Raw genomic sequence first — 27880 nt, forward strand, 5'->3', positions numbered from 1 at the left:
GTTTCACCCATATAATCTATTCCCTTTTATTCTCATTGAATGGGAAATTATTTTTCCAGTGACCCATGAACATATTGGTTGTAATCGGTAATTTAAATTATAATATGAAGAAATGGAGAACAATAAAAGAAAGAACAGGAAAACAGTAATGTTGTTAGAAAGGAATAGGTTCCCAAAGAAGAGAATTAAATTTCCTTTTAAATAAGGTAGGGTTTTTTGTGATCCTAGGATGATGTTCCATAAAAACTGGAAGCCAGTCTTTGAGACCTACGTATTTATCCTCAAACTTCCTGGTGTATTTAGGGCTGGGGACTCTGTTGAAAGCCTATGTGCATGCCATCAGGACGGGAGAAGTTCCTTGCTTGGAGAACGTGGTGACAACACTGGCCCAGCGTGAGAACTCAGTGGCCGTGCAGAAGGCAGCTGACCACTACAGCGAGCAGATGGCCCAGCGAGTGAGGTTCCCCACAGACACGCTCCAGGAGCTGCTGGATGTGCATGCGGACTGTGAGAGGGAAGCCATTGCAGTCTTCATGGAGCATTCCTTCAAGGATGACAAGCGGGAGTTCCAACAAAAGCTTGTGGTAATGTGTCTTATAGTAAAAATCCCATGGTAATTTATCACTCCTGATTTCTTCCCTTCTGAAGTGATGCTGAGAGCCTATATTTTTTATTAAATAGCTCATCTTTTTACCATGGTAGAAGGAGCCTGGATTGTTGTGAGACAGGGCTCTGTGGACCCACAGTTCACTCTTTTACTATAACATAGGGCAATTCATTAATTTTCTCTGTATCAGAGAAATTGCTGCATTAAAAATTGCCATGAATTCACCAGTTTAAAACAACAAATATGAATAAACTCACCAATCTGTAGACCAGAAGTCTGGCGTGGAAGGGATGTGTGCTCTGCTCATGATATCAGAAGGCTAAAAACAAGGTGTCAGCCTGACAGAGTTCTCATCGGCAGGCCTCTGAAGAGCCTCCAGTTCATTAAAGTTGGCATATGCAATCCCTTGGATTGCAATTTACAAATTTAAGGGAAAAAGTTCTGTTTTTATATCTTCACACACTAGAATCCTTAGTGGAAGAATTCATTAAGGATTCCAAACTCTGTTCAGAGTATTCTTCAGTCATCACTGGGTGGTTGCTTTTCTTTGTACACAAAATCTGTTTTAGCAACCCAAATCCTCTAAGGAAATGCTACTTCCGGCCACAATTCAACTTTCTATTGTTTATATGGTTGGGTCATTGCTAATCATACTACAGTAGAAGGAAAATTGGAGTTTATGTCTTCCAGCCCCATCATTTTATAGATGATAAGCCTGAATCCAAGGAAGTTAAGGGGCTTTCCACAAACAACACAGAATTGATCAGAATTAGGACAAAAAGTTTCTTGACTCCTGGTCCATTCCATGTTCCAGTCTACTCATAGGTCATCAGGATGCTTTTTCTAAGAGGATGACATTGGACTTTCCTTTCTAACAGCTTCTTTATGTTGGATTTCTCCGCCATTTCTCTGGCAGGACACCATAGAGAAAAAGAAGAAAGATTTCTTGCTGCAGAATGAAGATGCATCCGTCAAATATTCCCAGGCAAAGCTTAAGCAGCTTTCATATCCCTTGATGAAAAACATTTCAAGAGGAACTTTCTGTGTTCCTGGAGGACACAGTCTCTACATAGAAGCAAAGAACAAAGTTGAATGGCACTATCACCTAGTGCCCAGGAAAGGGGTTAAGGTGAGGAATCAAGAGGGAGGGATAGTCGTCAGAACCCTAGAGTCAAGGAGTGTTTGTTGCTTTTACTGAAAATCTAAGATCATAATACCATTTTCGTGGAGAAAACAGAGCTGGGGTGATATCTCCACACTTTTAGTTTTTATCCACAGTAGTTATATATTGTTGAAGAGACTGGAAATATATTTTCAGTATTATGGGAATTCTGGATTAAAGAGAACAATTTTTCCTTATCAAATAATGTGGTCATTTTTTGGCTAAATATAGAGGATGCAAAGAGTAAACACACAACTTTTGTTCTCATGATGATGATATTACCCAAAATGAAAACAAATAATTGGGCAAATATATAATTATTATACTTTTATGAACAGATAGTAAAATAATGGTAATGATTATTGATGATAATAATAATTATAATATTGGCAGATGGGGCCCCTGGGTGTCTCAGTAAGTTGAATGTCCAATTCTTGATTTCAGCTCAGGTCATGATCTCATGGTCATAAAATTGAGCCCTGCATTGGGCTCCATGCTGGGTGTGGAGCCTGCATACGATTCTCTCTCTCTCCCTGTCCCTCTGCCTCTCCCCTGCTTGCATTCTCTCTCTCTCTCTCTCTCTCTCTCACTCTTTCTGTCTCTCTCTCAAAAAAAAAGCTAGCAGGCATGTCCAGCACCCCCTTACTATGCCATGCATATAGTAAGCACCCTATAGTTAGGTATTTTGATTGGATTGTCAATTTAATGCTCAGAATATTATTATAACTTAGATACTATAGTTAAGCAGTTGAGAAATGTGATACACAAAGAAGTAAACAAGTTGCCCAGAGTTATACTACCAGCAAGTGGGAGCTGGGAGAGCAGCTCAGGGTAATTGGCCATCCTCAAACCTGGAAATGCAGCTTAGCAAAGCACTCTGGAAGAACACTAAGAGTTACAGAATGAAGTATTATCCTAGTTAAGAAAGGGTAGATGAGCATCCTGGCAGAAAAGAGATTGAACAAATGTTTGAGAAAACAGGAGTCCCTGTTTATACACATTGAAGTCTACTGGGTGGCACCTGGGGTGGATAGTAGAAGGCTTTACTGGAGAGGATGGAGGGCTACAAAGGGGGCTGTGATGGAAGGTTTCACGTCTCACAGAATCACTCAGAATTTATATTGGAGCCATGGAAGGAAGGTTAAGCAAATGCAAAATTGGCAAGGCCAGATTTGTGACTTTGTAGAACACTAATTTCCCCAAAAAGACAATATGTGTACTGCATGAGATGTCTCTGCTCCTTGTTTCCTTAGGCAAATGAAGTTCTCCAGGACTTCTTACAGTACCAGCTGGCAATAGAGAAATCCATCCTGCAGGGAGATGAAGCCCTCACCTGTCAGGAGAAAGCGCTCGCAGGTACAGGTGCAGGACTGAACTCATAGCACAGTGGGTGGGTTCCTGCACTACCTCCAGACAAAGATGAGGGCAAAACCTGCATGAAACAAAGAGCTTCCTCTCCTTCTGTGGAACAGCACTGCTAAATATACATATTAACAATCAGAGTTGTCTTTTTATATCAGGCAGAGAAGGAGGGCCATCTCCAACATATTCTGAAATGTGCTTTTAGTCACCCAAGTAATTCGGAGGCTTCTCAGCTTTCTTTTCAAAGTCAGTTTCGTGTCTGTGGTAAGCAATAGAATCAGACCTGACCGTTGCTTTCTTCTGCCTCTCAAACATGTGTGAAACAGCTGAGCGGGCTAAGAAGGAGGCAGCTGAGAAGGAACTGGAGCTGCTAACTGAGAAACACAAGGAACAGATGCAAAAGATGGAGGCTCAAGAGAGAAGCTTCAGGGAATACATAGCCCAGCTGAGAGAGAAGTTGGAGAGGGAAAGAGAAAGCCTTCAGAGAGAGCAGGAAGAAATGCTGATGCACAAGCTGAAGGTGAGTCTGCACAGAGCCTGGGCAGTGCTCCGTGGACAGTGTCCTGGTTCCTGCGGAGAGGGAGGGCCAAAACTAATAGAAATGCATGATCCCAGGGAGAATCACATAAGACATACTACTTGTTAAAACCTCAAATCTTTCTGGATCCTGCTGGGGCTCTTAAATCCACAAACTCCAAAGGCTTAGGTAGTGTGAGAATTTGTAGTATGCAATTAACATCCCTAAGGGTGCTGGGTTGCTGTTTGTGATGATTGTTAGGATGGTTTCATTGGTCCTCAGTTAAATACGGCCTTAGTCCACTAGTCCTTAGGATTCTTGGTTCAGCCATCAAACAGACCTAAAAGAACTCCAGCTTATCTTAAAAGTATCAGAAAAACGTGAAATACAGGATTCTGAAAACTCTAAAATTTGCTGCATTTGTTTCCAGATCTTTGTGAGTCGTCCAGCAGAGCACAGACGAAAAGTAGTTCTTTGACTCAATCTGATACTTGATAGCGAGTGTTCTAGAGCACATCAGCAGTTCCCATTTGTGTTAGACGTGTGTGTTCATGCTACCTTGGTGGAACTGAGAAATACTTAGAATTAATCCTACATCCCTCTGAAGGACATCCTCACTGCTGGAACTCACATGAGGGTAGTTCACATGTCTGACCTAGCCTGACCCCACCGCACTCTTGGGGGGATGGTGCTGAGGGAATCTGGGAAGGTGTACACCATGGGTACTCCCACTCTGCAGGATCGACTCATCAAAGAACGCTCTTGGTGATAGTGCAGTAGACATGGTTCTTCAGTGCTGAAACTGTTAGACTCAAAACCCTTATTCTTGATAATAGAGGATTTTCAAAGGTGAACCCCTTCTTTTTTGTAGGTCCAAGAAGAACTTCGTAACGAGGGATTTGAAAAGAAATCTGAGAGGTTGTGTACAGAGATACAGCTATTGAAAAAAGAGATTGAGGCAAATAAAGAAGGTAAACATTTGTTGGGTCCGTGGATTGTTGATGTGACTGATGGAGTGTTTGGTGAAGAAGTACCGGCTCCTACTGAGTTACCTGGTGTGAGGATGAAGATTCTCAGCTCACAATGACATACATTCAGAATTCCTTTTAAGGATTTGTAAAATAAGGGTTTTTTGTGAGGCTGTGACTTATTTTGGAAGCATGTGTCACATTAGTTTCTTTAAATAAAAATTTAAAGATCAACAGTGGCTAATGATTACTAAGGTCGGACATACAAAAGACATACTTCATTTTGATCAAATAAAAGAAATGGTAAACAAGATTGTTAAAAGGTAAATGTAAGGAAAAGCTGAATTTGCAGTTGCAGCAACACAGATGAAATACAGCATAATAAAATCATCAGAGCTGACCATTGCTTTTCTTCTCTCTTTCCAACGTGTGGAACAGCTGAGCAGGCTAAGAAGGAAGCAGCTGAGAAGCAGCAGGAGCTGCTAACTGAGAAACACAAGGAACAGATGCAAAAGATGGAGGCTCAAGAGAGAAGCTTCAGGGAATACATAGCCCAGCTGAGAGAGAAGTTGGAGAGGGAAAGAGAAAGCCTTCAGAGAGAGCAGGAAGAAATGCTGATGCACAAGCTGAAGGTGAGTCTGCACAGAGCCTGGGCAGTGCTCCGTGGACAGTGTCCTGGTTCCTGCGGAGAGGGAGGGCCAAAACTAATAGAAATGCATGATCCCAGGGAGAATCATAAAAAGCATATGATTCATTAAAACCTCAAATCTTTCTGGATCCTGCAGAGGTCCTTATATCCACATGACTCCAGCACTTTCTGTAGTGTTAGTCTTTTTTTTTTTTTAATATTTATTTATTTTTAGAAGAGAGAACACCAGTGGCGGGGGGGTGGTGGGGGCAGCGGGAGGCAGGCAGAGAGAGAGGGAGACACAGATTCTGAAGCAGGCTCCACACTCTGAGCTGTCAGCACAGAGCCCAATGCAGGGCTGGAACCCATGAACTGTGAGGTCATGACCTGAGCTGAAGTTAGATGCTTAACCGACTGAGCCACCCAGGTGCCCCTCTACTGTTAGTCTTTGAAGTGAACAAATGACACCCACAGATTGATAGGCTGCTGTTGTCAGTGACTATAGCATTTTCTCTTAATGCTTGGATTGGGTGGGACCTTAGTATGATAGTCGTTAGGATTTTAGTGCAATTATCAGATATATCTAAAATAGATCTACTGGGTTTAAAAGTATAATATTATGCCTGATATGAAATTTAGAATTCTGAAAGCCTTAAAACTTGCTGTATTTGTTTCCAGATCTGTTTGAGTTACTCTATAAAGCCCAAGAGAAGCCTTATTCCAATATGCAGCTTGATAGCCTGTTTTATGCATATTGTTAGCAATTCTCATTTTTTTAGATGATTTTGGCCATGGTGCCTCAAGCAGAACTGAGAATTAGAACCAAATCTGCATTCTTTCCCAAAGGGCATCATTATAACTGGAATACATTTCTGTAATAGTTTTCAGTCTTGACTCAACATCTCCCCACCCTCAGTGAGATGATCCTGAGCAAATTAGGAAGTTAAACGGCATAAATACTCTTAATCAACAGCTTCAGACACATGGATATATTGAAAAACCCCATCAAAGAACACTAAGGGTAAAGAAGTAGATGGATATGCTTAGCTTAGCTGCTAGGAGTTAAACATGAAACCAGACTTGATAACTGGGGATTATCAAAAGTGAACTCTCCCTTTTATAAATCCAAGAAAAACTGCTTTTGAAGGATTTAAAAATCTGAAATCACAAACAAAATAAGCTCAGAATTCCTGTTAGGAAATTATAGAATGAGGCTTCTTTTGTTAGCTGTGATTCATTTTTGAGGTATATGTGTCATGTTAGTTTCATTTAACAAAAGTTTACAACTAAAAAGTAATTATGTAAATATATGAAGGCCTTACCCAAAAACTATAAACTTCATATTGATTAATTTGAAGAAATGAGAAACAAATTAAAAGATACAGTGGGAAAAAAAGACCAAATTTCCAGTAGCATCAAAACCAATATGATACTACAGAATAAAATTATGAAGTATGTAAGAGTTACATGAGCAAAATTTTTAAATACTATGTAAAACACAAAAGTTTATAAAAATGGACAAAAAATAAAATGTCAATATTATTTAAGTTAATATGGACATTTAATGTGATCCAAAAACAAGTCAAACATAATTTTTCAGGAGGTAGAAAAATTAATTCTGAAGGTTTTATGGAAAAGCCACAAGCAAAAATATACAAGCAGTTCTGAAAAAAAGACAAATGAAAGGGAACTAGCTTTAGCTACATGTTAAAACATCCCAACAGTTAGCATTGTGGTACTAACATCTGAATATTGAAACAATCACAAAACAGACTTCGAAGTTTAGAAATCAGTGCATGAGGCCCCTGGGTGGTTCTGTTGGTTGAGCATCTTACTCTTGATTTCAGTTCATGTTATGATCCTAGGGTCGTGGGATCAAGCCCTACCTGGCACTCCATCCATACTGAGCATGGAACCTGCTTGAGATTCTCTCTCTCTCTCTCTCTCTCTCTCTCTCTCTCTCTCTCTCTGTCTCTCCCTCTCTACTCAAGCTCTCTCTTTCCCTTTAAGATTAAAAAAAGAAAGAGGGGCGCCTGGGTGGCTCAGTTGGTTAAGCGTCTGACTCTGGCTCAGGTCATGATCTCGGGGTTTGTGAGTTCGAGCCCCACATCAGGCTCAGCACTGATGGCTGAGAGCCTGGAGCTTGCTTTGGATTCTGTCTCCCTCTCTGTCTACCCCTACCCCATTCACACTGTCTCTATCTCTCAAATATAAATAAATATTAAAAAATTACTTAAAAAAAGAAAGAAAAATTTGCAAAATAATGCAGAAATTCAGCAGATGATAATTTGGGCATATTCTTTTGTGAAGGAATATGGGATATTCAGCAAATTGTGTTTGAACTATAGGCAGCCATCTGAAAAAGAAAAGTTGGGGTCTCCTTTACATGTAAATTTCAAGATGGTCCAAGTAAATTTCACGTGGTTCAAAGATATAAACATGAAAAATTACATAAAATTAAATCATAGGGGGGAGTTAAAAAATAATGATATGAGAATAGGTAGGACCTTCCTTTTTTAAAAACATTTTTTAATGTTTATGTTTGAGAGACAGTCCGACAGACAGTGAGTGGGGGAGAGGCCAAGAGAGAGGAAGACACAGAGTCTGAAGCAGGCTCCAGGCTCTGAGCTGTCAGCACAGAGCCCAGTGTGGGGCTTGAACTCACAAATGGTGAGATCATGACCTGAGCCAGGGTCAGACGCTTAATTGACTGAGCCACCCAGTTGCCCCGGTAGGACCTTTCTAAGTATGACATAATGAACATAGATTAAAGAAAATATATTTAAAAAATTTTTGAGTGTTGTTGACACAGAATGTTACATTAGTTTCAGGCGTACACCATAGTGATTTGACAAGTTTATACATTATGCTATGCTCACAGGTTTAGCCAGCATTAGTCCCTATACATTGCCTTTGCAATATCATTGGCTGTATTCCCTATGCTGTGCTTTTTATTCCTGTGACTTATTCATTCCATAACTGGAAGCCTTTCCCACTCCCTTCACCCATTTTGCCCATTCCCCACACCTCCCTCCCCTCTGGTAACCGTCAGTTTGTTCTCTATATTTATTTGTCTGGTACTACTTTTTGTTTGTTTATTCATTTGTGGTTTTTTTAGATTCCACTTATGAGTGGAATCAAATCAAAACTATAGTGAGATACCACCTCACACCAGAATGGCGAAAATCAAAAAGACAAGAAATAACAAGTGCTGACGAGTATGTGGAGAAAAATGAATCCTCATTCACTCTTCGTGGGAATGTAAATTGGTATAGCCACTATAGAAACAGTATGGAGGTTCCTCAAAAAATTAAGAATAGAAACTCTGTATGATCCAGTAATCCCACTACAGGGTATTTAACTCAAAGAAAACAAAAACACTAATTCAAAAAGTGCCTCCCCAATGTTTCTTCTAGCATTATTTATTAGCAGACAAGATATGAAATGAATCTAAGTGTCCTTCGATAGATGAACAGATAAGGAAGATGTGGTATACGCATGCAATGGATTATTACACAGCCATAAAAAAAGGATGGGATTGTGCCATTTGAGACAACCTGGATGGAACTAAAGGATATTATGTTAAGTGAAATAGGTCAGACTGAACTAGATGAAAGAAAATACTGATAAATTCATCTGTCTATGAAAAAAAGGTTCTTCATAGAAAAACATAAGCAAAGTAAAAATACAAATGGCAAAATGAGTTCATTTTAATATGTATCAGAAAAAATTGGTATAATTTATATAAGCCATAAGGTTCCCTTTAAAGTTCTGAGAAAAAGAACAACCCTATCCCCCCAAAATGGACAAATATATTAGAAGAAATGAGATATATTCAACTTCACTAATAATATGAGATGTGCAAAATAAAGTTTTAGAGTTTCATCTCTAAGATTAGCAAAGAAAAACACATTTGATGAGATTTTAGATTGCCAAGGATTTGGAGAAGTAGGAAATTTCCTATATTTTCTAGTAAGTGCAAATTCTATATCATGGTGTTAAATGCACATACCTTTGATCCAGCAAGTTCAAATTTAGGGGTTTATCTTATAGATTTAATTGTCCATGTGCCAAATGTCATACATACTAGGATATATGTGCTAGCAGTTGTGTGTGGCAAAAAAATCACAGAAAAAAAACCTCTCTCTGTGTCAAGTGCTGGTAATAGAAACTATGGGTCATTTCCACAGAAGAGAATTCTCCAGTCACTATGATGAAAGGGAAAACTCATATTTGAATGTAATATGAGGAGATCTCTAGATTTAGCATAAAGTAAAAGAAAAAACAAAGATGCAGAAAGTATGCATAGTTGCTACTAGTAAATTTAAATATGATGAATATATACATTATATGTCTCAGGAAAAATATGAAATAAGTTAGTAACTATGGTTATGACCTAGGACAGACCTGAGTAGATGATGTGATGCTTGAGAGGGTAGCTAACTTTATATCATATATCCTTCTCCATGCCTCTTACATTTTGTATGGTATGTATTTTTACATATTCAGAAATAAAGACCTAAAACCACTAAAATGAAAATTAAAATAGAAATACATGGAAAGGGAACAATAGTAACAGGGTGGAAGTGACTATACTCCTTGAAACAGCATATACTTCAGTGCAGTAGGAAGAGTCTGCTGGTTACAATAGGGAGCTGGAAACCATAAGACATGCATCCTAATCTTGCTTTAATTATGACCTTTCAATGTTCCAGTTTCTAATTTCTTTTTTTACTGAGGTATAACTGGCATATCACATTATATTAGCTTCAGGTATACAACATACTGGCTCAGCATTTGTATACACTGGGAAATGATCAGCCCCGGTCTAGTTGCCAGCCATCACTGTGCAAAGTTACAGTGTTTTTTTCTTGTGATAAGAACTTTTTAAGATTTACATCTTGGCAACTTTCAATATATATATACTACACTATTATTGACGATAGTCACCATGCTGTATATGACATCTAATTTCTTTTGATATACAGTCACTTGGAAAGTTTGCTGGAATGCCTCTTTGTTCCAGCCCCATGCTTATAAAGGGGTGAATTAGAAAATTGTTCTTCAGTATCAACTAGATTTTTCTGGAATTCCTTTCCCAGCTGCCTTGTGCTATAGAATGTGATATAACTAGAATGAACTACTTGTGATTCTGCAAGCCACACATGTTATCTTTGGATTCTGCATCTTTGTATATTGTATACAGATTTCATAAAACAACCCTGCTCCATACTACATTGTCATTATTTGCTAGCCCCTATCTGTCCTGAAGGTGTCCTATGTCCTGACTTCCCAAGGCGGTTGATGATCAGTTCCTCCTCTGTGTTCCTTATCATCACTCCTGTCAGAACACTTTTTACATAATTGTGAGACTGAAATGACCTATTTGCAGCCGTCTCCTCTCCTCTGCCTCTTGATCTCAAGTGCTCAGTCTTTTTCATCATTGTATCTCTAACTCCCAGCACAGAGCCCACCACAAAGCCCCAGATGTTCAAAAATGTTGGAATATGGGAGCTGCCATCCTTTAGGGCCCCAGTTCACTGTGTTTTCACTGGGTCAGCTTCTGTGTAGAGTTCTCAAAAGGATACAGTTTTAGGAACTAGTGCAGAAGGGGCTCCTTGAGACAGAGAGGACATACCTGCTCCTTTTTACCTGCTGCCCTGTTCTCTCTGAGGAACTGAACAGTCTATGTGCTCTGTGTTCTTCAGACTCCTTTCTGAGGCAATTACCCAGAAACACAGTCACCACATTTAGCTCAGAGGCCAATTATGACATTTAAGTCGTTTTTAAAATGCCAGAATACTGCATACCTCTCATTTCCACTAGTGGTTTTTTAAGTTCAAGCTAATTCTGCTGAAATAAAATGATGTACTTTTTTGTTTGTTTCCATTGCATCTATTAATAATATTTTTTTTAAATGCTAGGGACACCTGGATGGCTCAGTTGGTTAAGCGTCTAACCTCAGGTTAAGTGTCCGACCCCAGCTCAGGTCATGATCTCATGGCTCATGGGTTTGAACCTCACATTGAGCTCTCTGTTGTCAGAACAGAGACCACGTTGGATCCTCAGTCTCCCTCTCTCTCTGCCCCTCCCCCGCTCACACACGCTCTCTCTCTCTCTCTTTCCCCCTCTCTCAAAAATAAATAAACATTTAAAAAAATGCTAAAAAAAATTCATTCTCAATTCCCCAACGGTTCTCATCTTTCCCTTTTGATCAAGTAACTTGTGATTCATTTCCTCGGAACCAGTTAAAAACTGAACCTGTTCACTGCCATTTTCACAGAAAAAAAACAGTGCCAGAGATGGAGGGAAGATGGTTAGATGAGGGCAACAGCTCTGCCCAGGTTCTACCTATGGGAAGGCTGAGCGGAGAGTCACAGAAGGCAGACCAAAGGGCTGGTGACCTCACCCTGATGTAGTCTAAAACCAAAGAGGGCTGGAGAGGAGATAGCATAACCCATCAACGGCTTTAGAGGATATCTCATGGGCTTGTGGTCAAACCCAGAAAAACTGACAGCATGAGAAGAACAAGGAGACCAGGGAGGCAGTCTTGCAGAAAGTTTCACAATTCTCCCACATTGGGAGGTGCAGCAAGCCTAGAGGTCTCTCTCGTTTTGGCAGAAAAACTTTCTCTAGTGTTGGGAAGTCACAGAGATGCCACAGACATTGAGAGAGGCTGTGTATGAGGGGATGCATGCTTGTTTCACCAAACACAGTGGTCACAGACCAGAGAGGTGGAGCTCATGATTCTGATGCAGAAACTACAAAACCCATAAGCAGGGAGAGTGGCCTTTCAGGGAGTAACCCTATACCACTCAACCTGGTGAGTTTCACAGAGGAACTGGTAACTTTGGGGGTAAGGGTTGTCACATAAAAAGGTCTTAAACGGCTGGAAGAGAAAGGGATAAAAGTGTTCCAGGGATCTCAGGAATCGAGGGCAGTACTGGGGACTGGGTCGACAGATGCACAAGAAACAGCACCAAAGAGATTTCCTGCTCAGTAGTCAGTTGGTGAGGGGGAAGAGGATCCAAGAGACAGTTGAAGGGAGCAAAAATGGGGTCCAGAAGGTGAGTCTCTGGAGGCTGGATCAAAGGAAAGACCACACACTGGGCACCAGTGATGAAAGACAACTCTGGACCCCAAATGGGGAGGTGATGGATGGAAGTGAGTGGGTGGAACAGACTTACGGTGGCTGTCACAGGGCCACAGGGAAATATATGGCCACTGGGTCACAGAGAGCTTCTTCCAGCCTGGATGGGAAGGCACAGTCTCACAGAGGAGCTCCCTTGACATCTGGGTGGTAGAAGGCACAGAGGTCCTCATATTGACAGTGGCCCTTTTTGCCAAAGTGTTGGCAGACACGGCAGTTGGATTTGTCTTTCATAACCTGCAGGGCATCTCTGGACAGGCATGTATTTTTAATAGAAGACCAACTGTTGAGCCGTCAAGGATTTCCCTGCTCTTTGTGAAAGCCTCCCCCGGAAGGACCGCCATGGCCTGGTCTAGGAAAGAGGTTCAGTATTGGCTTCTACCAACATAGATCATATGGGCCACACCTGGGGCGTAGGCCTTGAATTGAGCCCCTGCCCTGGGGAGGAAAGGGAGACCCAGCAGTGATGGAAGCATTGCTCCCCTTGATCCTGAAGGACCTCTGTGAAGAAAGTCTGCATTCTTTTCTGTCTGATTCCTTTCACTCAACATGTATGTGAGATTCATCTAGCTTTGCCTGTAGCAGGAGTTCATTCATTTTCTTTGGAGTGTAACACACCCCAGTGCATGCACACTCAACAACTTATTTATCCATTTTACTGGTGGTAGACATGTGGGTAGATTCCAGTTTGGGGCTGACTTGGAGTCACCAGGCTTTCCATTGGCCATGGGGGGAGGGCCCAGAAGGCTGGGTGATCTGATAGGATTCCCATCCTCTTCATCTTCAGTCTCTTCCTGCTCTGGCAGCAGGGGCTGTGGTGGGCGGTTGCTGCTGCTGATTCTGCTTTTTTTTCATTTGGGCATCGTGGTTGCTGCAGTGGCTGCAGTGGGATTTGGAGGTCAGCGAAGAAGGGCAAAATTATGCTCTTTTATATAGGAATCCGTATCTCCTGAAAATGCCCACAGGCTGACAAAGTGATGGAATCTACACAGTGTTTAGAGAGCCATCAGAAAGTGACACTATGATCAGTCTTCTTCATTCTCGCTAAAGTCTTTTTTAAACATATTTTTATTTTATTTTTTAACTTAAATTTTAGTAAACATACAGTGCAATATTGGTTTCAGGAGTAGAATTCAATAACTCATCGCTTACATACAACACCCAGTGCTCATCACAAGTGCCCTCCTTAGTACCCATCACTCATCTAGCCCACCTCCCACCCACCTCCTTCCATCAACCCTCAGTTTGTTTTCTTTTAAGTCTCTCATGATTTGTTTACCTCTCTTCTCTTCCCCCCCCGTTTCTCATATGTTCATCTGTTTTGTTTCTTAAATTCCACATATGAGTGAAATACTATGGTATTTGTCTTTCTCAGATTGACTTATTTTGCTTAGGATAATACATTCTAACTCCATCCATGTTACTGCAAATGGCAAGACTTCATTCTTTTTGTAGCTGAGTAATATTCCATTGTATATATACATACCACCTCTTCTTTAGCTGTTCATCAGTCACTGGACGTTTGGGCTGTCTCCATAGTTTGGCTATTGTTCATAATGCTATAAACATTGGGGTGAATATATATTTTTATATCCTTTCAATAAATACCTAATGGTTCAATTGCTAGATAGTAAGGTAGTTCTATTTTTAGTGTTTTGGACCTCCAAACTGTTCTCCAGAGTGGCTGTACCAGTTGCATTCCCACCATCAGTGCAGGAGAGCTCCCCTTTCTTTGCATCCTCGCTAATACCTGTTGTTGCCCGAGTTGTTAAATTTAGCCATTCTGACTGGTGTGAGGTGGTATCTCATTATGGTTTTATTTGTATTTCCCTGATGATGAGTGTTACTGAGCATCTTTTCATGTGTCTGTTAGCCATATTGTTCTCTTCTTAGGAAAAGTGTCTATTCGTGTCTTCTGCCCATTTCTTAACTGGGTTATTTGGTTTTTGATTGCTGAGTTAGATAGGTTCTTTATATATTTGTAAATATCTTCTCCCATTCCATAGGCTGCCTTTTAGTTTTGCTGATTGTTTCCTTCACTGTGCAGAAGCTTTGTACCTTGATGAAGTCCCAATAGTTCATGTTTGCTTTGGTTTCCTTTCGCTTCAGTCATGTGTCTAGTTAGAAGGTGCTCCAGCAGGGGTAAAAGAGGTTGCTGCTTATGTTCTTTTCTAGGAATTTGATGGTTTCCTGTCTCACATTTAGGCCTTTCATCCATTTTGAATTTATTTTTGTGTGTGGTGTAGGAAAGTGGTCCACTTTTATTTTTCTGCATGTTGCTGTCCAGTTTTCTGAGCACCATTTGTTGAAGAGACTCTTTTTTCATTGGGTGTTCTTTCCTGCTTTACCAGAGATCAGTTGACTATATAGTTGTGGGTCCATTTCTGGGTTTTCTGTTCTGTTGCGCTGATCTATGTGTCTGTTTTTGTACCATCACCATAGTGTCTTGATGACTGCTTTGTAACATGGCTCTTAATGGAAAAGCATTCAATACTTACGGATTAGAAGAGCAAACATAGTTAAAGTGTCTATACTACCAAAGCAATCTACACATTTTAATGCAGTCTCTCTTAAAATACCACTGGCATTTTTCCAGAGCCAGAACAAATAGTCCTAAAATTTGTATGGAGCCACAAAAGACCCCAAATAGCCAAAGCAGTCTTGAAAAAAAATCCCAAAACTGGAGGCATGATGTTTCTGAATTTCCTTCTCTCTAAAGTCTTTAGGTCACAGCTCTGTTTTCTTAACAATTGTGAGTCAAAGTTTAGTCACCTTCTACTTTCCCCAACCAAAGCCATTTCATATGGAATGAAAGTCCAGTAGCTGAGTAAGTCCCTGTGAACCACTGATATCACTCAAAGGAATGCATCTCATACTGTCCATATGGATGTTTTGGTAAAGGAAAGAAGCAGGGATAAGCCCTACATCCCCATACGCCCTTCTCCCTAATGCATATGACCAACACACATCATATATACATTATCTTCAGTCTGAACGAGCTGCCTCTTCTTTCAGGACATACTTTTTATTAAGTAACACCTTAAGCATTAGGAAACATACTAGCTGCAGTGAATGATAACCATGGAGGGGGAAGGAATGAGAAACAGTCAATAAAGCAGCATTTACAAGAAGTGATAACAGTTTATGGGGCGCCTGGGTGGCTCAGTCATTTAAGCATCTGACTTTGGCTCAGGTCATGATCTCACACTTTGTGGGTTTGAGCCCCACATCGGGCTCTATGCTGATGGTTTGGAGCCTGGAACCTGCTTTGGATTCTGTGTCTCCCTCCCATTTTGCCCCTCCCGGCTCATGCTCTATTTCCCTCTCAAAAATAAAGAAATGTTAAAAAAAATTTTTTTTAAATAAATGATAACAATTTAGAGATCTGGAAAGGATTAAGATTGAGGTGAAGGACAATAGAGCAGAGTAAAAGGAATCTTCACCACTTTCATGTTTATAAAACATGCCTCTTGTAATAAATTTTGTAAACACCCAAAGATAAGCCTCCTGGTAAAAGGCCTCTTACATAATAGTAAATAATAAATAATTGTTGAATGTTTGAAGTAATCAAACAACAGTTTCAAGCACATCTTGGACAATTTTGTAAGAAGACAAGTTTAAGCCATTCTTGTACATGGTATTTGTATAAAGTAAGATGTCAGTTGCTTGGCCATTTCTACATTACTGTCTCTATTTCCTCAAACTTAGTCTACAGCCTACCTTATTTGGTGCTACCTTCTCACCTCTTAAGCTGGACTTGAATAGTGCTTGGAAATGTATTTATTAAGAAAACTCTTCAATGTTTGCTGTTGGTATAGAAATTCAAAGAAAAAATAGAGTAGTCCTCTCTCCAGGAATATAGGAAATAGGTTAATGAAGCTTAGGAAAGCTGATAAGACCATCTCAGTGATCTCCTTTGTCCTACCTAGTGTCTGCATGGCCAACAGCAGGGGGGAACATACCAGCACAGGAAAATTGTATTACATTTTGCTTGACCCCAATACAAATAATCTGTGTGATCAAAACAGAATTCACTATGAGGATAATGCCCACAAAATGACAGACTAGAAGCTCCAAGCCCTTGTATCCTCATAAAGACATTAAAATAATAATAATAATAACAAAATGACTAAATCTTATAGGACATCTAGAAAACAAACACAACAGCCAAGTGAACCCCCAATCAAGAAAAAGCCACATTGCTCTTTCCCCAAGATTAAGGGATGAACATCAACCAATGTAATTCATGACATTAACAGAATGGAGGGGAGAAAAATGATAGTCTCAATTTATACAGAAAAAGCATCTGGCAAAATTCAATATCTTTTCATGTTAACAGCCCTCAACAAAGTAGAAATAGAAGGAAACTACTTCCATGAAACAAAGGCCATACATGAAAAACTCACAGCTAATTTCACACAATGGTGAAAGGTTGAAAGCTTTTCTCCTAAGATTGGGAACAAGACAAGGATGCATTCTTTCACCAATTCTATTCAACATAATACTGGAAGTCCTTGCCAGAACAATTAGCAAGAAAAAGAAATAGAAGGCATCCAGACTGGAAAGGAAGAAGTAAAATTATCTGTCTTTGCAGATGGCATGATCTTTTGTCTCCAGATTTATTGAGATCTTTTTGACATATAACATTGTGTACACTTAATGTGTGCAATGTGATGACTAGATCTATTTTGTAAAATTATTACCACAGTAAGATTAATTAACACCTCCATCCTTTCACATAATTGTGATTTCTTTTGTGTGTGTGGTGGTAACACTTAAGATCTACTCTCTTAACAACTTAGAAGTATGTAATAGAGTATTTTAATTATAGTGACCATGCTGTGCATTAATTAGATACCATATCTTATTTATCTTATATCTGAGAATTTGTACCCTTTGACCAACATCTTTCCATTTCCCCTAACCCTTAGTCACTGGCAATCTCCATTATACTCTTTATTTCTATGACCTTGCCTTTTTAAGATTCCGTATGTAAGTGGGAATATATACTATTCATCTTTCTGTCTGACTTATTTCATTTAACATAATGCCATCAGTGTTCATCCATTGCAAATGACAGGATTCCCTTATTTTTCATGGATGAATAATATTCCATTCCATTGTCTATAAACAATACACACACACACACACACACACACACACACCTACTTTATCCGTTAATCTATTGGTAAACACTTAGGTTATTTCCATATTTTGGTTACTGTGAATCATGCTGCAGTGAACATGGGGTTCTTATATCTCTTCAAGATAGTGCTTCCATTTCATTCAGAAGTATACCCACAGCAGGATTCCTGGATCATATGGTAATTCTATTACTAATTTTTTGAGGAACCTCCATACTGTTTTCCACTGTGGCTCTATCAATTTACATCCCCACAAACAGTGCACAAATCTTCCCTTTTCTCCACAGCTTTGCCAACACTTGTTGGTTCTTGTCTTTTTGATAATAGCCATTCTCACAGATGGGAAATGATACCTCATTGTGGTTTTGACTGTGTTTCCCTCATGATCAGTAACATTGAGCATCTTTTCATGTATCTGTTGACCATTTGTATGTCTTCTTGGAAAAGTGTCCGATAACCCTTTTTAAATCTGATTTTTTACTATTGAGTTGTAGGAAGTTTCTTATATATTTGGTTATTAACCCATCACCAGATAGATGGTTTGTAAATATTTTCTCACATTCCATATGTTGCCATTCTATTTTGCTAATTGTTTCTTTTTCTGTGCGGAAGCTTTTTAGTGTGATGTCATCCCACGTATTTTTGGTTTTGTTGCTTGAGCTTTAGGTATTACCAAAAAAAATCTTTACCAAAACCAACCTCAAGGAGCTTTTGACCTATGTTTCTTTCTAGTGGTTTTATAGTTTCAGGTCTTGCATGTAATTCTCTAATCCATTTTGAGTGAATTTTTGTGAGTGGTGTGAGGTAGGTGTTTCATTCCTCTGCATGTAGTCATATAGTTCTCCCAACATCATTTATTGAGAAACTATGTAGTCCTTTCCCCACTGAACTTTCTTGGCCCCCATATCAAATATCAGTTGATTGTAGGTGCATGGGTTTATTTCTGGGCTCTCGATTCTATTCCATTGGACTATATGCCTTTTTATCCTGGCATCACACTGTTTTGATTACTGAAGTTTTGTGATGAAGTTTGACATCAGGAAATTGATACCTCTACCTTTGTTCTACTTTCTCAGGACTGCTTGCTTAGTTTATTTGGGATCTTTTGTGATACCATATAAATTGTAGGGTTATTTTTTTCTATCACTGGAATTTCATATCATTGGAATTTTGATGGGGATTGTATTGTTTGCTAATATCTGATTTAGAATTTTTGCCTCCTTATTTATAATTGACATAACACTATTTTTATACAACTGTGGTCCTATTTGGTATTAAGGACTTTCTCAAATAATGTTAGATAACATACCTTATTTGTTTGTTTATTTATATTATTTTTGAGAGAGAGAGAGAAAGAGAAAGAGAGAGAGCAAGAGGGGTAGACAGAGAGGGAGACAGAGAATCCCAAGCCGACTCTGCACTGACAGCCTAGAGCCCAATGTGGAGCTCAAATTCACGAACCATGAGATCATGACCTGAGCTGAAACTAAGAGACAACTGACTGAGCCACCCAGGCACCCCAACATGCCTTATTTTTGATGCCCAACAAGAATTTGCTTTTTTAATTTTTATTAAAAATTATTTTAAAAATATGTATTTATTCTTGAGAGATAAACAGAGCGTGAGCAGGAGAGAGGAAGAAAGACACACACACACAGACTCTGAAACAGGCTCCAAGCTCTAAACTGTCAGCACAGAGCCTGTTGTGGGGCTTGAACCCACAAACTGTGAGATCAGAACCTGAGCCAAAGTTGGACACTTAACCGACTGAGACACCCAGGCACCCTCCAACAAGAATTTATATAAAAAATATTGCTACAAAAAAAAACACAACAACTATTGTTACATGTTTATTTATAGAAATCACATTTAAATCATCTAAATCTTGAAGTTTTATTATAAAGAATTCTCACTGATCCAATTTCTTTAATAGATACTAGACGTTTCTGGTTTCCAGCGACAGGAAGCACAAATTCCCTAAGGATATCATTGTGCGTGATGGTGAGTAAGTCCACTCATTCTTCCAACTCTTGTTCCTAAAACCTATATATTAACCTTCTGGGGGCAGAACACTGTATAAAGGCTGTAGGTTTAAGGTGTAGGTATACTGATCAAAGCAGAGACATATAGAAATTCAGATATTATGTTAGATCTTTTTTTCTTCTCTAGGGTAGCTTATATGGATAATTAATGCTTTCAAATAGTAAAGTCTGTCCCCTTTACTTGTGTGAGCTTTCTGATACCCTCAAAAATGGTAAAAAGGAAATATTAAGCGAGAGGAATAATGATTTCCCCTTTATAAATCAGACTTGAGGAGGCTCTGAATGTGTACCATTTAATAATGAGACCCCACATTTAAGTCACAAATTTAACAATTCCTCGACTCCAAATAGATCATTCCTGATGAGTGTTGGAAATGTATAAAAGGACTATACTTGAGGTAGGGTGCACTTATGGATGCCTTCAGTACACCACAACAGAAACCATAGGCTACAGAGAGAGTCATACCAGCTGACTTGTTAAGATGTTCTCCTGATTCTGTTTCTGGAAGAAGAGTGAGGGGTTTGTCATGTTAGTACATTAGTACATCTACTTGAACCTGTCATAGGGGAATCAGAGCAGTCTGCATCTGTGAAGGTCTTCCTGAAAAAAGAATGAGCAAAGTCTAAGACTCCCCCTGTGGTCACCATCAGAGATGTGGCACAGGCTGTCTTACCATGCGTAAGGGTGGTTCGAGGGAGCGGGGCACGTGACTTCAGCCTCTTTGGAGAATGGACACAAAGACTCACTCAGAGAGTAACTTGAAAGACACTTTTGTGAACTCTTAAATATGTTATATTAGCACTTTACTGTCCAACTCTTACTAGAGACTCTTTCCTGCATATCCATCCTGCAAATTAAAACCCTCCATAATTTCAGTTTTCCCTTTAAGACCTATGTTTTTGGTGCAATAAGACAGAACTTAAGGTGTACGTTCTCTGTAGTGATACAGTTTTCAATCCAACATGTAGGCGAGGTGCTGTATTTATCACAGCCAAACCTCTAGGCAGGTTCTGTTGCCTTACATTTTATGTGAGTTCTGAATTTCTCTTCACTTAGTCTGTGGTTTTTAAAGTCCAGAAAATGCAAGTGATTTTGTTCTGTATTGTTTTTACTCTTACGTCATAGTTGCTAAACTCTCCAGTTCTAAAATTCCCTAAGCATGTGAATTATGTCCCTAAACAGCTATTATTTTTTAAGACACTCAATTTTTTAACTGAACAGTTGCAATCATCGCATTTCTGAACTGATTGTTTCATGTCTCTGCTTTTCTGGTACATTTGCAGCTTTGTGGTTTTTCACCAAACTGGGTAGCAGGATGTTAAATGAGACTCTTCCTGTCTGAGAATTTCTGCTGTGCTCTAAAGATGAGTACACAGGGTGCCAAAGAACCACAATTTCTAAAACAACATGGTACCCATTTGGGGGGAGTTAAATTAAGTACCTCATCCTTAATGAGCCCATGGCTATGGTGAACTCCAGTGGAGTCCTAGCATTTTCTCACTACCGTTGTATATTTGCTCATTTCCTTGCTTTGGTCAAAAATATGTTTCCTCTAGTTTTCCTTTGCTGCAAACTGAGTTATCCTTCGAGATGCAGCAGCAATGGCACCTCTCTTGAAACCATCTAAAATCCTTATGAATATAATTAATTGTTGCTTTTGCAGACAACCAAACACTTTATTTTTGACATTATCTTAGCAGGTATTACTTGTCATTTAATAGTAAAATATTCGGGGGCGCCTGAGTGGCTCAGTCAGTTGGGTGTCCGATTTCGGCTCGGGTCATGATCTCAGGGTTCATGGGTTTGAGCCCTGTGTTGGGCTCTGTGCTGACAGCTAGGAGCCTGGAACCTGCTTCGGATTTGTCTCCCTCTCTCTCTACCCCTCCCCTGCTCACATTCTCTCTGTGTCTCAAAAATAAATAAATATTAAAACGGAGAGGGGAAGGGGGCAGATGGGCATGGGGGAGGGCACTTGTTGGGATGAGCACTGGGTGTTATATGGAAACCAACTTAACAATAAACTATTTAAGAAAAAAACAAAACAAAACAAACTTTTTTTTTAATGGTAAAATATTCATCCTCTTCAAGATAGAGGTTTGCCAAAGAAGTTTTCTTTGTTTTTAAATACACAAAAACCATGGAGATGGTAGTTTTGAAGGCTTGGGAGGCATATAATAATGACAAATAGGCAAAATATAAAGTAATTAGCTTTCGTTAGCAGCCTTTAGTTGGGCTGATGACAAAGTCTCAATTTTGAAAATTTCTTAACTTTAAATGAACTATCCTGGCAAGGCTTGATGACATGTATAAAGATACTGTAGGGGCGCCTGGGTGGCTCAGTCAGTTGAGCGGCCGACTTCGGCTCAGGTCATGATCTCACAGTTCGTGGGTTTGAGCCCCACATTGGGCTCTGTGCTGACAGCTAGCTCAGGGCCTGGAGCCTGCTTCGGATTCTGTGTCTCCCTCTCTCTCTGACCCTCCCCTGCTCATGCTGTCTCTCTCTCTCTCAAAAATAAATAAAATATTAAAAAAAAAAAGATACTGTAGAAGTGGAAATTAAAAGGGCTCCCAGGTGTTTCAGTCAGTTAAGCATCTGACTCCTGATTTGAGCTCAGGTCATGATCCCAGGCTCATGGGATTGAGCTCCTCATCAGGCTCCACAGCTGCTTGGAATTCTCTGTCTCTCTCCCTCTGCCCTCTTCCCTGTTTGTACTATCTCTGTTAAAAAAAAAAAAAAAAGTGGAGATTACAAAAATTTTCTTGTTTACTATCTTGTACCAGATATCACAGACAATAAAGGTAGACCTAACTAGCCACCTGTTATTTTAATTTTGCAAATTGAATCTTTCAGTCAAGGGCAAATATGCTCTTTCCAGTTAGTCTCACTGTAAGACATCGAATCTGTTCCTGGAGTAATAGGGTCAGGGCAAGCTGAGGAGTGGCCAAGAAACTAGGATGGTAGATGCTGATAGTACCTATAGTCACCATCAAAGGTGTATCATGAAACAAATTATACTCAAGTCAGGGTGGAGTGGAGAAGTCACAGCCAGCTGAACCTGTGCTGAGGGAAATGAACAGAGGGACATCATGACCTCTCACAGAGTGGCATTAGCGATCCTTTTGTCTTTTCCACATTCACAAATACTTTTTAAAAAATTTTTAATGTTTTTATTTCTGAGAGAGAGAGAGACACAGCGCGAGCAGGGAAGGGTCAGAGAGAGAGGGAGACACAGAATCCAAAGCAGGCTCCAGGCTCTGCAGCTAGCTGTCAGCACAGAGCCCAACGCGGGGCTCGAACCCACGAACTGTGAGATAATGACCTGAGCCGAAGTTGGAGGCTTAACCAACTGAGCCACCCAGGTGCCCCCACATTCACAAATACTTAATGCCGGCATCTAGAACCCAGGTCATAGAGGAAGCTTCTCCTTCTGATATCCATCAGACAAATATAAAAACCACATAATTTTAAATTCTGTCTTTCTCCCCAGGCTCAAAAATACTAACTGCTGAACTAAGGGCAACTCTTCTTTCTATTGGCTCAACCCACACTGTGATTATGAACAAGGTGACATATTTATTACAGCTATTGCACTAAGCTGATTTACTGACTCAAATTCGTGCAGTAACAATTTCTTATTTCCTTTTTTTAAATAAAGATTTCCTCAGTCCCACCAATATCAGAGAAATTTTCTGGTTGTATTTAGCTTCTGTCACAGCAACTAGTGTCTCTTGCTCTTATTCAAGAATATTGTAAGGCTATACTCTAAAACTATTTATTCCTTTATCCCCAGATTTTTATCACCTGAAGAAATGCATCAAATAGATTGATGGCCTGAAACTGCTTAAAGTCTGCATTTCCAGGAACTCCATGTGGTTTAGGATATCATTAGTTTGGGGCTCCTTCTTCTTATGTTTCAGGATGCTAAAAGGGACTCTTTCTATTAGGGGTCCACTAAGAGCCCTGGACTGAGAGCACTAGGTGCCAAATAACAACTAATTCCAAAGCAAGGTGCCACACCAGCTTTTATAGAGCTAGGTTAAACTCAAGACAATATATCAATTGATGAAGAAAAAGCATGTGTCAAAAATCTAACACTCACTCATGATAAAACCTTTCACAAATAAGGAATAGTGGGTACTTCCTCAATTTGATAAAGAATAGCTGCAAAAAACCTACAGCTAACAGCATCTTAATGGTGAAAAACCAGATGCTTTCTCACTAAGATTAGGAACAAGGCAATGATGTCTGCTTCACTACTTTTATTCAACATCATACTAGAAGTCCTAATGAAGTAAGACGAGAAAAGAAAATGAAAGATATATAAAAGATACTTTTTTATGTAGAAAGTCTCAAAACATCAACAGCAAAAACAAAAACTCCTGACACTGATAAGTGATTATATCAAGGTTGCAGGATAAGTTTACATATAAAAATCAATTGCTTGCTTATATATCAGCAAAGAACACTTAGAAGTTGAAATTAATAATAGAATACCATTTAAGTTGAAATTAATAATAGAATACCATTTATGTTAGCACCCCTTAAAAATAAGTACTTAGGTTTCAAATATGAAAAAAAATGTATAAGATCTAATGAAGAAAATAAAAACTCTGTTGAAAGAAAACAAAATGTAAATAAATGGGGAGTTATTCCATATAATGAATGTGAACACTCAATATTATCAAGATGTCAGTTCTATAGATTCAATATAGTCCCAGTAAAAATTTCAGCAAGTTATTTTGTGGATATTGACAAACTGATTCTAAAGGTCATATGGAGAGGCAAAAGACCCAGAATATACAACAAATATTGAAGGAGAAGAAAATTACAGAAACTGAAGCTACCCAACTTTAAGACTTACTATAAAGTTATAGTAATCAAGACTGTGTGGCACTGGAAAATGAATAGAGAAATATATCAATGGAACAGAATAGAGGGACCAGGTATAGACTCACACAACTATAGTTAACTGATCTTTGACAAAGGAGCAAGAGCACATGATGGCTAAAGGATAACCTTTTCAATAAATGGTGCTGGAACAACTGTACATCCATATACCAAAAAAGGATGGAAAGAAGAGAAAAAGAAAAAAGGAAAAGAATCTAGACACAGATCTTACAATTTTGACAAAAATGAATTCAAATTGGGTGATAGGTCTAAACGTAAAATATAAAACTCCTAGGAGATAACATAGAGGAAAATCTAGGTAACTTTAGGTTTGCTGATGACTTTTTGGATATACCACCAAAAATCACAATCCATGAAAAAAAAATTGGTAAGTTGTACTTCATTAAAATTGAAAACTTCTGATGTTCGAAAGACACTATTCAGAGAATGAAATGACAAGATACACATTAAGAGAAAATGTCTACAGAAAACATGTACAAAATATACAAACAACTCTTAAAACTCAAAATAAGAAAACAACCCAATTTAAAAATGGGCAAAAGATCTGAACAGACACCTCGACAAAGATTCACAGATGTCAAGCAAGCATCTGAAAGGATGCCCCACATCATAAGTCTTTAGAGAACCACACTTTAAAACCACAATAAGAGGGGTGCCTGGGTGGCTCAGTCGGTTAAGCATCCGACTTTGGCTTAGGTCATGATCTTGCAGTTCATGAGTTCAAGCCCCGCTTCAGGCTCTGCGCTGACAGCTCAGATCCTGGAGCCTGCTTCAGATTCTATGTTTTCCCCTCTCTGTCCCTGCCCTGCTCACTCGGGCTCTCTCTCTAGAAAACAAATAAATATTTAAAAGAAAAAAAAATTAAAAACAAATAATATACCAATAAACACCTACCAAAATGGCTAAACCCCAGAATGCTGACAATACCAAATACTGTGGAAGATATGAAGTGATAATAATTCCCATTCATTGCTATGCGACTGCAAAATGGTTCGGCCATTTTGGAAGACTTTTTTGTACTCTCTCAATGCTTAACACTTATCATCCAATCCAGGGATTGAGCTCCTAGTTATTTACCAAAATGATTTGAAAACTTAATTTACAAAAAACCTACACACAGATATTGAAAGCAGCTTTATGCATAATTGCCAAAACTTAGAAGCAACCAACATATGCTTCAGCAGGTGAATAGGTAAGTTGTGATATATTTGGTCAATAGAATTTTATTCAATCCTAAAATGAAATGAGCTATCAAGACACGAAAAGACAAAAGCAGACTTCAGTACAATTTGCTAAGTGCAAAGCAGCCCATCTGAAAGGCTACATATTGTCATCCAACTATATGACATTCTGAAAAGGTAAAACAGTAAAAGTATCAGTGGTTCCTAGGGGCTCAGAGGGAGGGAGAGTGGTACGAATAGCTGAAGATCTTTAGGGATATGAAACTATTCTGTAAGACACTATAATGGTCATTATATATTGATCAAGACATATAAAATGTACACTAAGAATGAACTCTAATGTGGAATTTAGTTAATAATCTTTCCACATTGATTCAGCATTCATAACAAATGTATGTGCTAATGTAAGATGTAAAGAATTGGGGGGAACTGGGGGGTGGAGTGGGCTAAGGGATATATGGAAACTCTACTTTTTGCTTTATTTATGTAAACCTAAAATTGATCTAAACAAAATAAAGTCTGTTAATTTGACATAATGTATAGGGCATCAAAGAATGTAATTTTGGGCACCTGGGTGGCTTAGTTGGTTAAGCATCAGACTCTTTTTCTTGGCTCAGGTCATGATCTCACAGTTCGTGAGATCCAGACCCACATTGGACGCTACCCTGACAGCATGGAGCCTGCTGGGATTCTTTCTTCCTTTCTTTTTGCTTCTTCCCTGCTCATGCATGCGTGCACTCTCTCTCCCAAAATAAATGCATCATCGTTAAAAAAAAAAAAAAATGTAATTTCAATTCAGTCAGTTTGACACTATACTCTATTACATTAGATAGGCTTTTTAAAGTTTTATTTTAATTTCAGTTATTTAATATACAGTATTGTATTTGTTTCAGGTCTACAATATAGTAATTTAACACTTCCATACATCACCCTGTGCTCATCACAGCAATTGCACTCCTTAATCCCCATCACCTATTTAACCCATCCCCACACCCACCTCCCCTCTGGTAACCATCAGTTTGTTCTCTGTAGTTAAGAATCTGTATCTTGCAAATGAAAATGAAAACACAACAATCCAAAATCTATGGGATGCGGCAAAGGCAGTCCTAAGAGGGAAATACATTGCACTCCAGGCCTATTTCAAGAAATTAGAAAAAGCGCAAGTCCAAAATCTAACAGCTCACCTAAAGGAACTAGAGGCAGAGCAACAAGAACACCCTAAACCCAGTAGAAGAAGAGAAATAGTAAAAATCAGAGCAGAAATAAACAATATAGAGACCAAAGAAACAATTGAACAGATCAATGAAACAAAGAGTTGGTTTTTTGAAAAAATAAACAAAAGTGACAAACCTGTAGCCAGGCTTCTCAAAAAGGAAAGAGAGAGCACCCAAATAGACAAAATCATGAATGAAAAGGGACTTATGACAACCAACCCCTCAGAAATACAAGCAATTATCAGGGAATACTATGAAAAATTATATGCCAACAAATTGGACAACTTAGAAGAAATGGCCAAATTCCTAAACACACACTCACTACCAAAATGCACACGGGAAAAGATAGAAAATCTGAACAGACCCATAACTAGTGAAGAAACTGAATCAGTTATCAAAAATCTCCCAACAAATAAAAGCCCTGGGGAATTCTACCAGACATTTAAAACGGAATTAATACCAATTCTCCTCAAGCTATTCCAAAAAGTAGAAATTGAAGGAAAACTCCCGGACTCATGTTATGAAGCCAGCATCAGTCTGATTCCCAAGCCAGACAGAGACCCAGCAAAAAAAGAGAACTACAGGCCAATATCCTTAATTAATACGGATGCAAAAATCCTCAACAAGATACTAGCAAAACGAATCCAACAGCACATAAAAAGAATTATCCACCAAGATCAAGTGGGATTCATTCCTGGGTTACAGGGCTGGTTCAATATTCGCAAATCAATCAATGGGATACATCACATCAACAAAAGAAAAGATAAAAACCATACGATCCTGTCGATAGATGCAGAAAGAGCATTTGACAAAATACAGCATCCTTCTTAATAAAGACCCTAGAGAAAGTCGGGATAGAAGGAACCTACTTAAACATCATAAAAGCCATCTATGAGAGGCCTTCAGTGAACATCATCCTTAACGGGGAAAAACTGAGAGCTTTCCCCCTGAGATCAGGAACACGACAGGGATGTCCACTCTCACCACTGTTGTTT

At 39.1% G+C, this 27880-nt stretch overlaps 1 protein-coding gene and 1 pseudogene across 2 annotated transcripts in view; one reads left to right on the forward strand and one right to left on the reverse strand.

Annotated features, from left to right (window-relative positions):
* Positions 1-24080, forward strand: part of LOC120219771 (guanylate-binding protein 4-like) — a 35799-nt gene extending 11719 nt beyond the window's left edge. Inside the window, exons 7-12 of one of the 2 annotated variants that reach the window (XM_039216636.1) lie at positions 304-584; positions 1524-1736; positions 3023-3125; positions 3458-3651; positions 19472-19539; positions 23373-24080. In XM_039216636.1, coding sequence (XP_039072567.1) covers positions 304-584; positions 1524-1736; positions 3023-3125; positions 3458-3651; positions 19472-19519 — 839 coding nt within the window. In that variant the 3' untranslated portion in view covers positions 19520-19539; positions 23373-24080. Of the gene's footprint in view, positions 1-303; positions 585-1523; positions 1737-3022; positions 3126-3457; positions 3652-19471; positions 19540-23069; positions 23246-23372 lie in introns of those variants that run through there. The other variant, XM_039216637.1, reaches the window with a different exon arrangement.
* LOC120219772 lies at positions 12515-13287 on the reverse strand (annotated as a pseudogene).
* Positions 24081-27880: the final 3800 nt, after the last annotated feature.

This window comes from Hyaena hyaena, unplaced genomic scaffold (assembly GCF_003009895.1).
Source record: "Hyaena hyaena isolate Hyena2069 unplaced genomic scaffold, ASM300989v1 scaffold_648, whole genome shotgun sequence".
Taxonomy (NCBI): domain Eukaryota; kingdom Metazoa; phylum Chordata; class Mammalia; order Carnivora; family Hyaenidae; genus Hyaena; species Hyaena hyaena.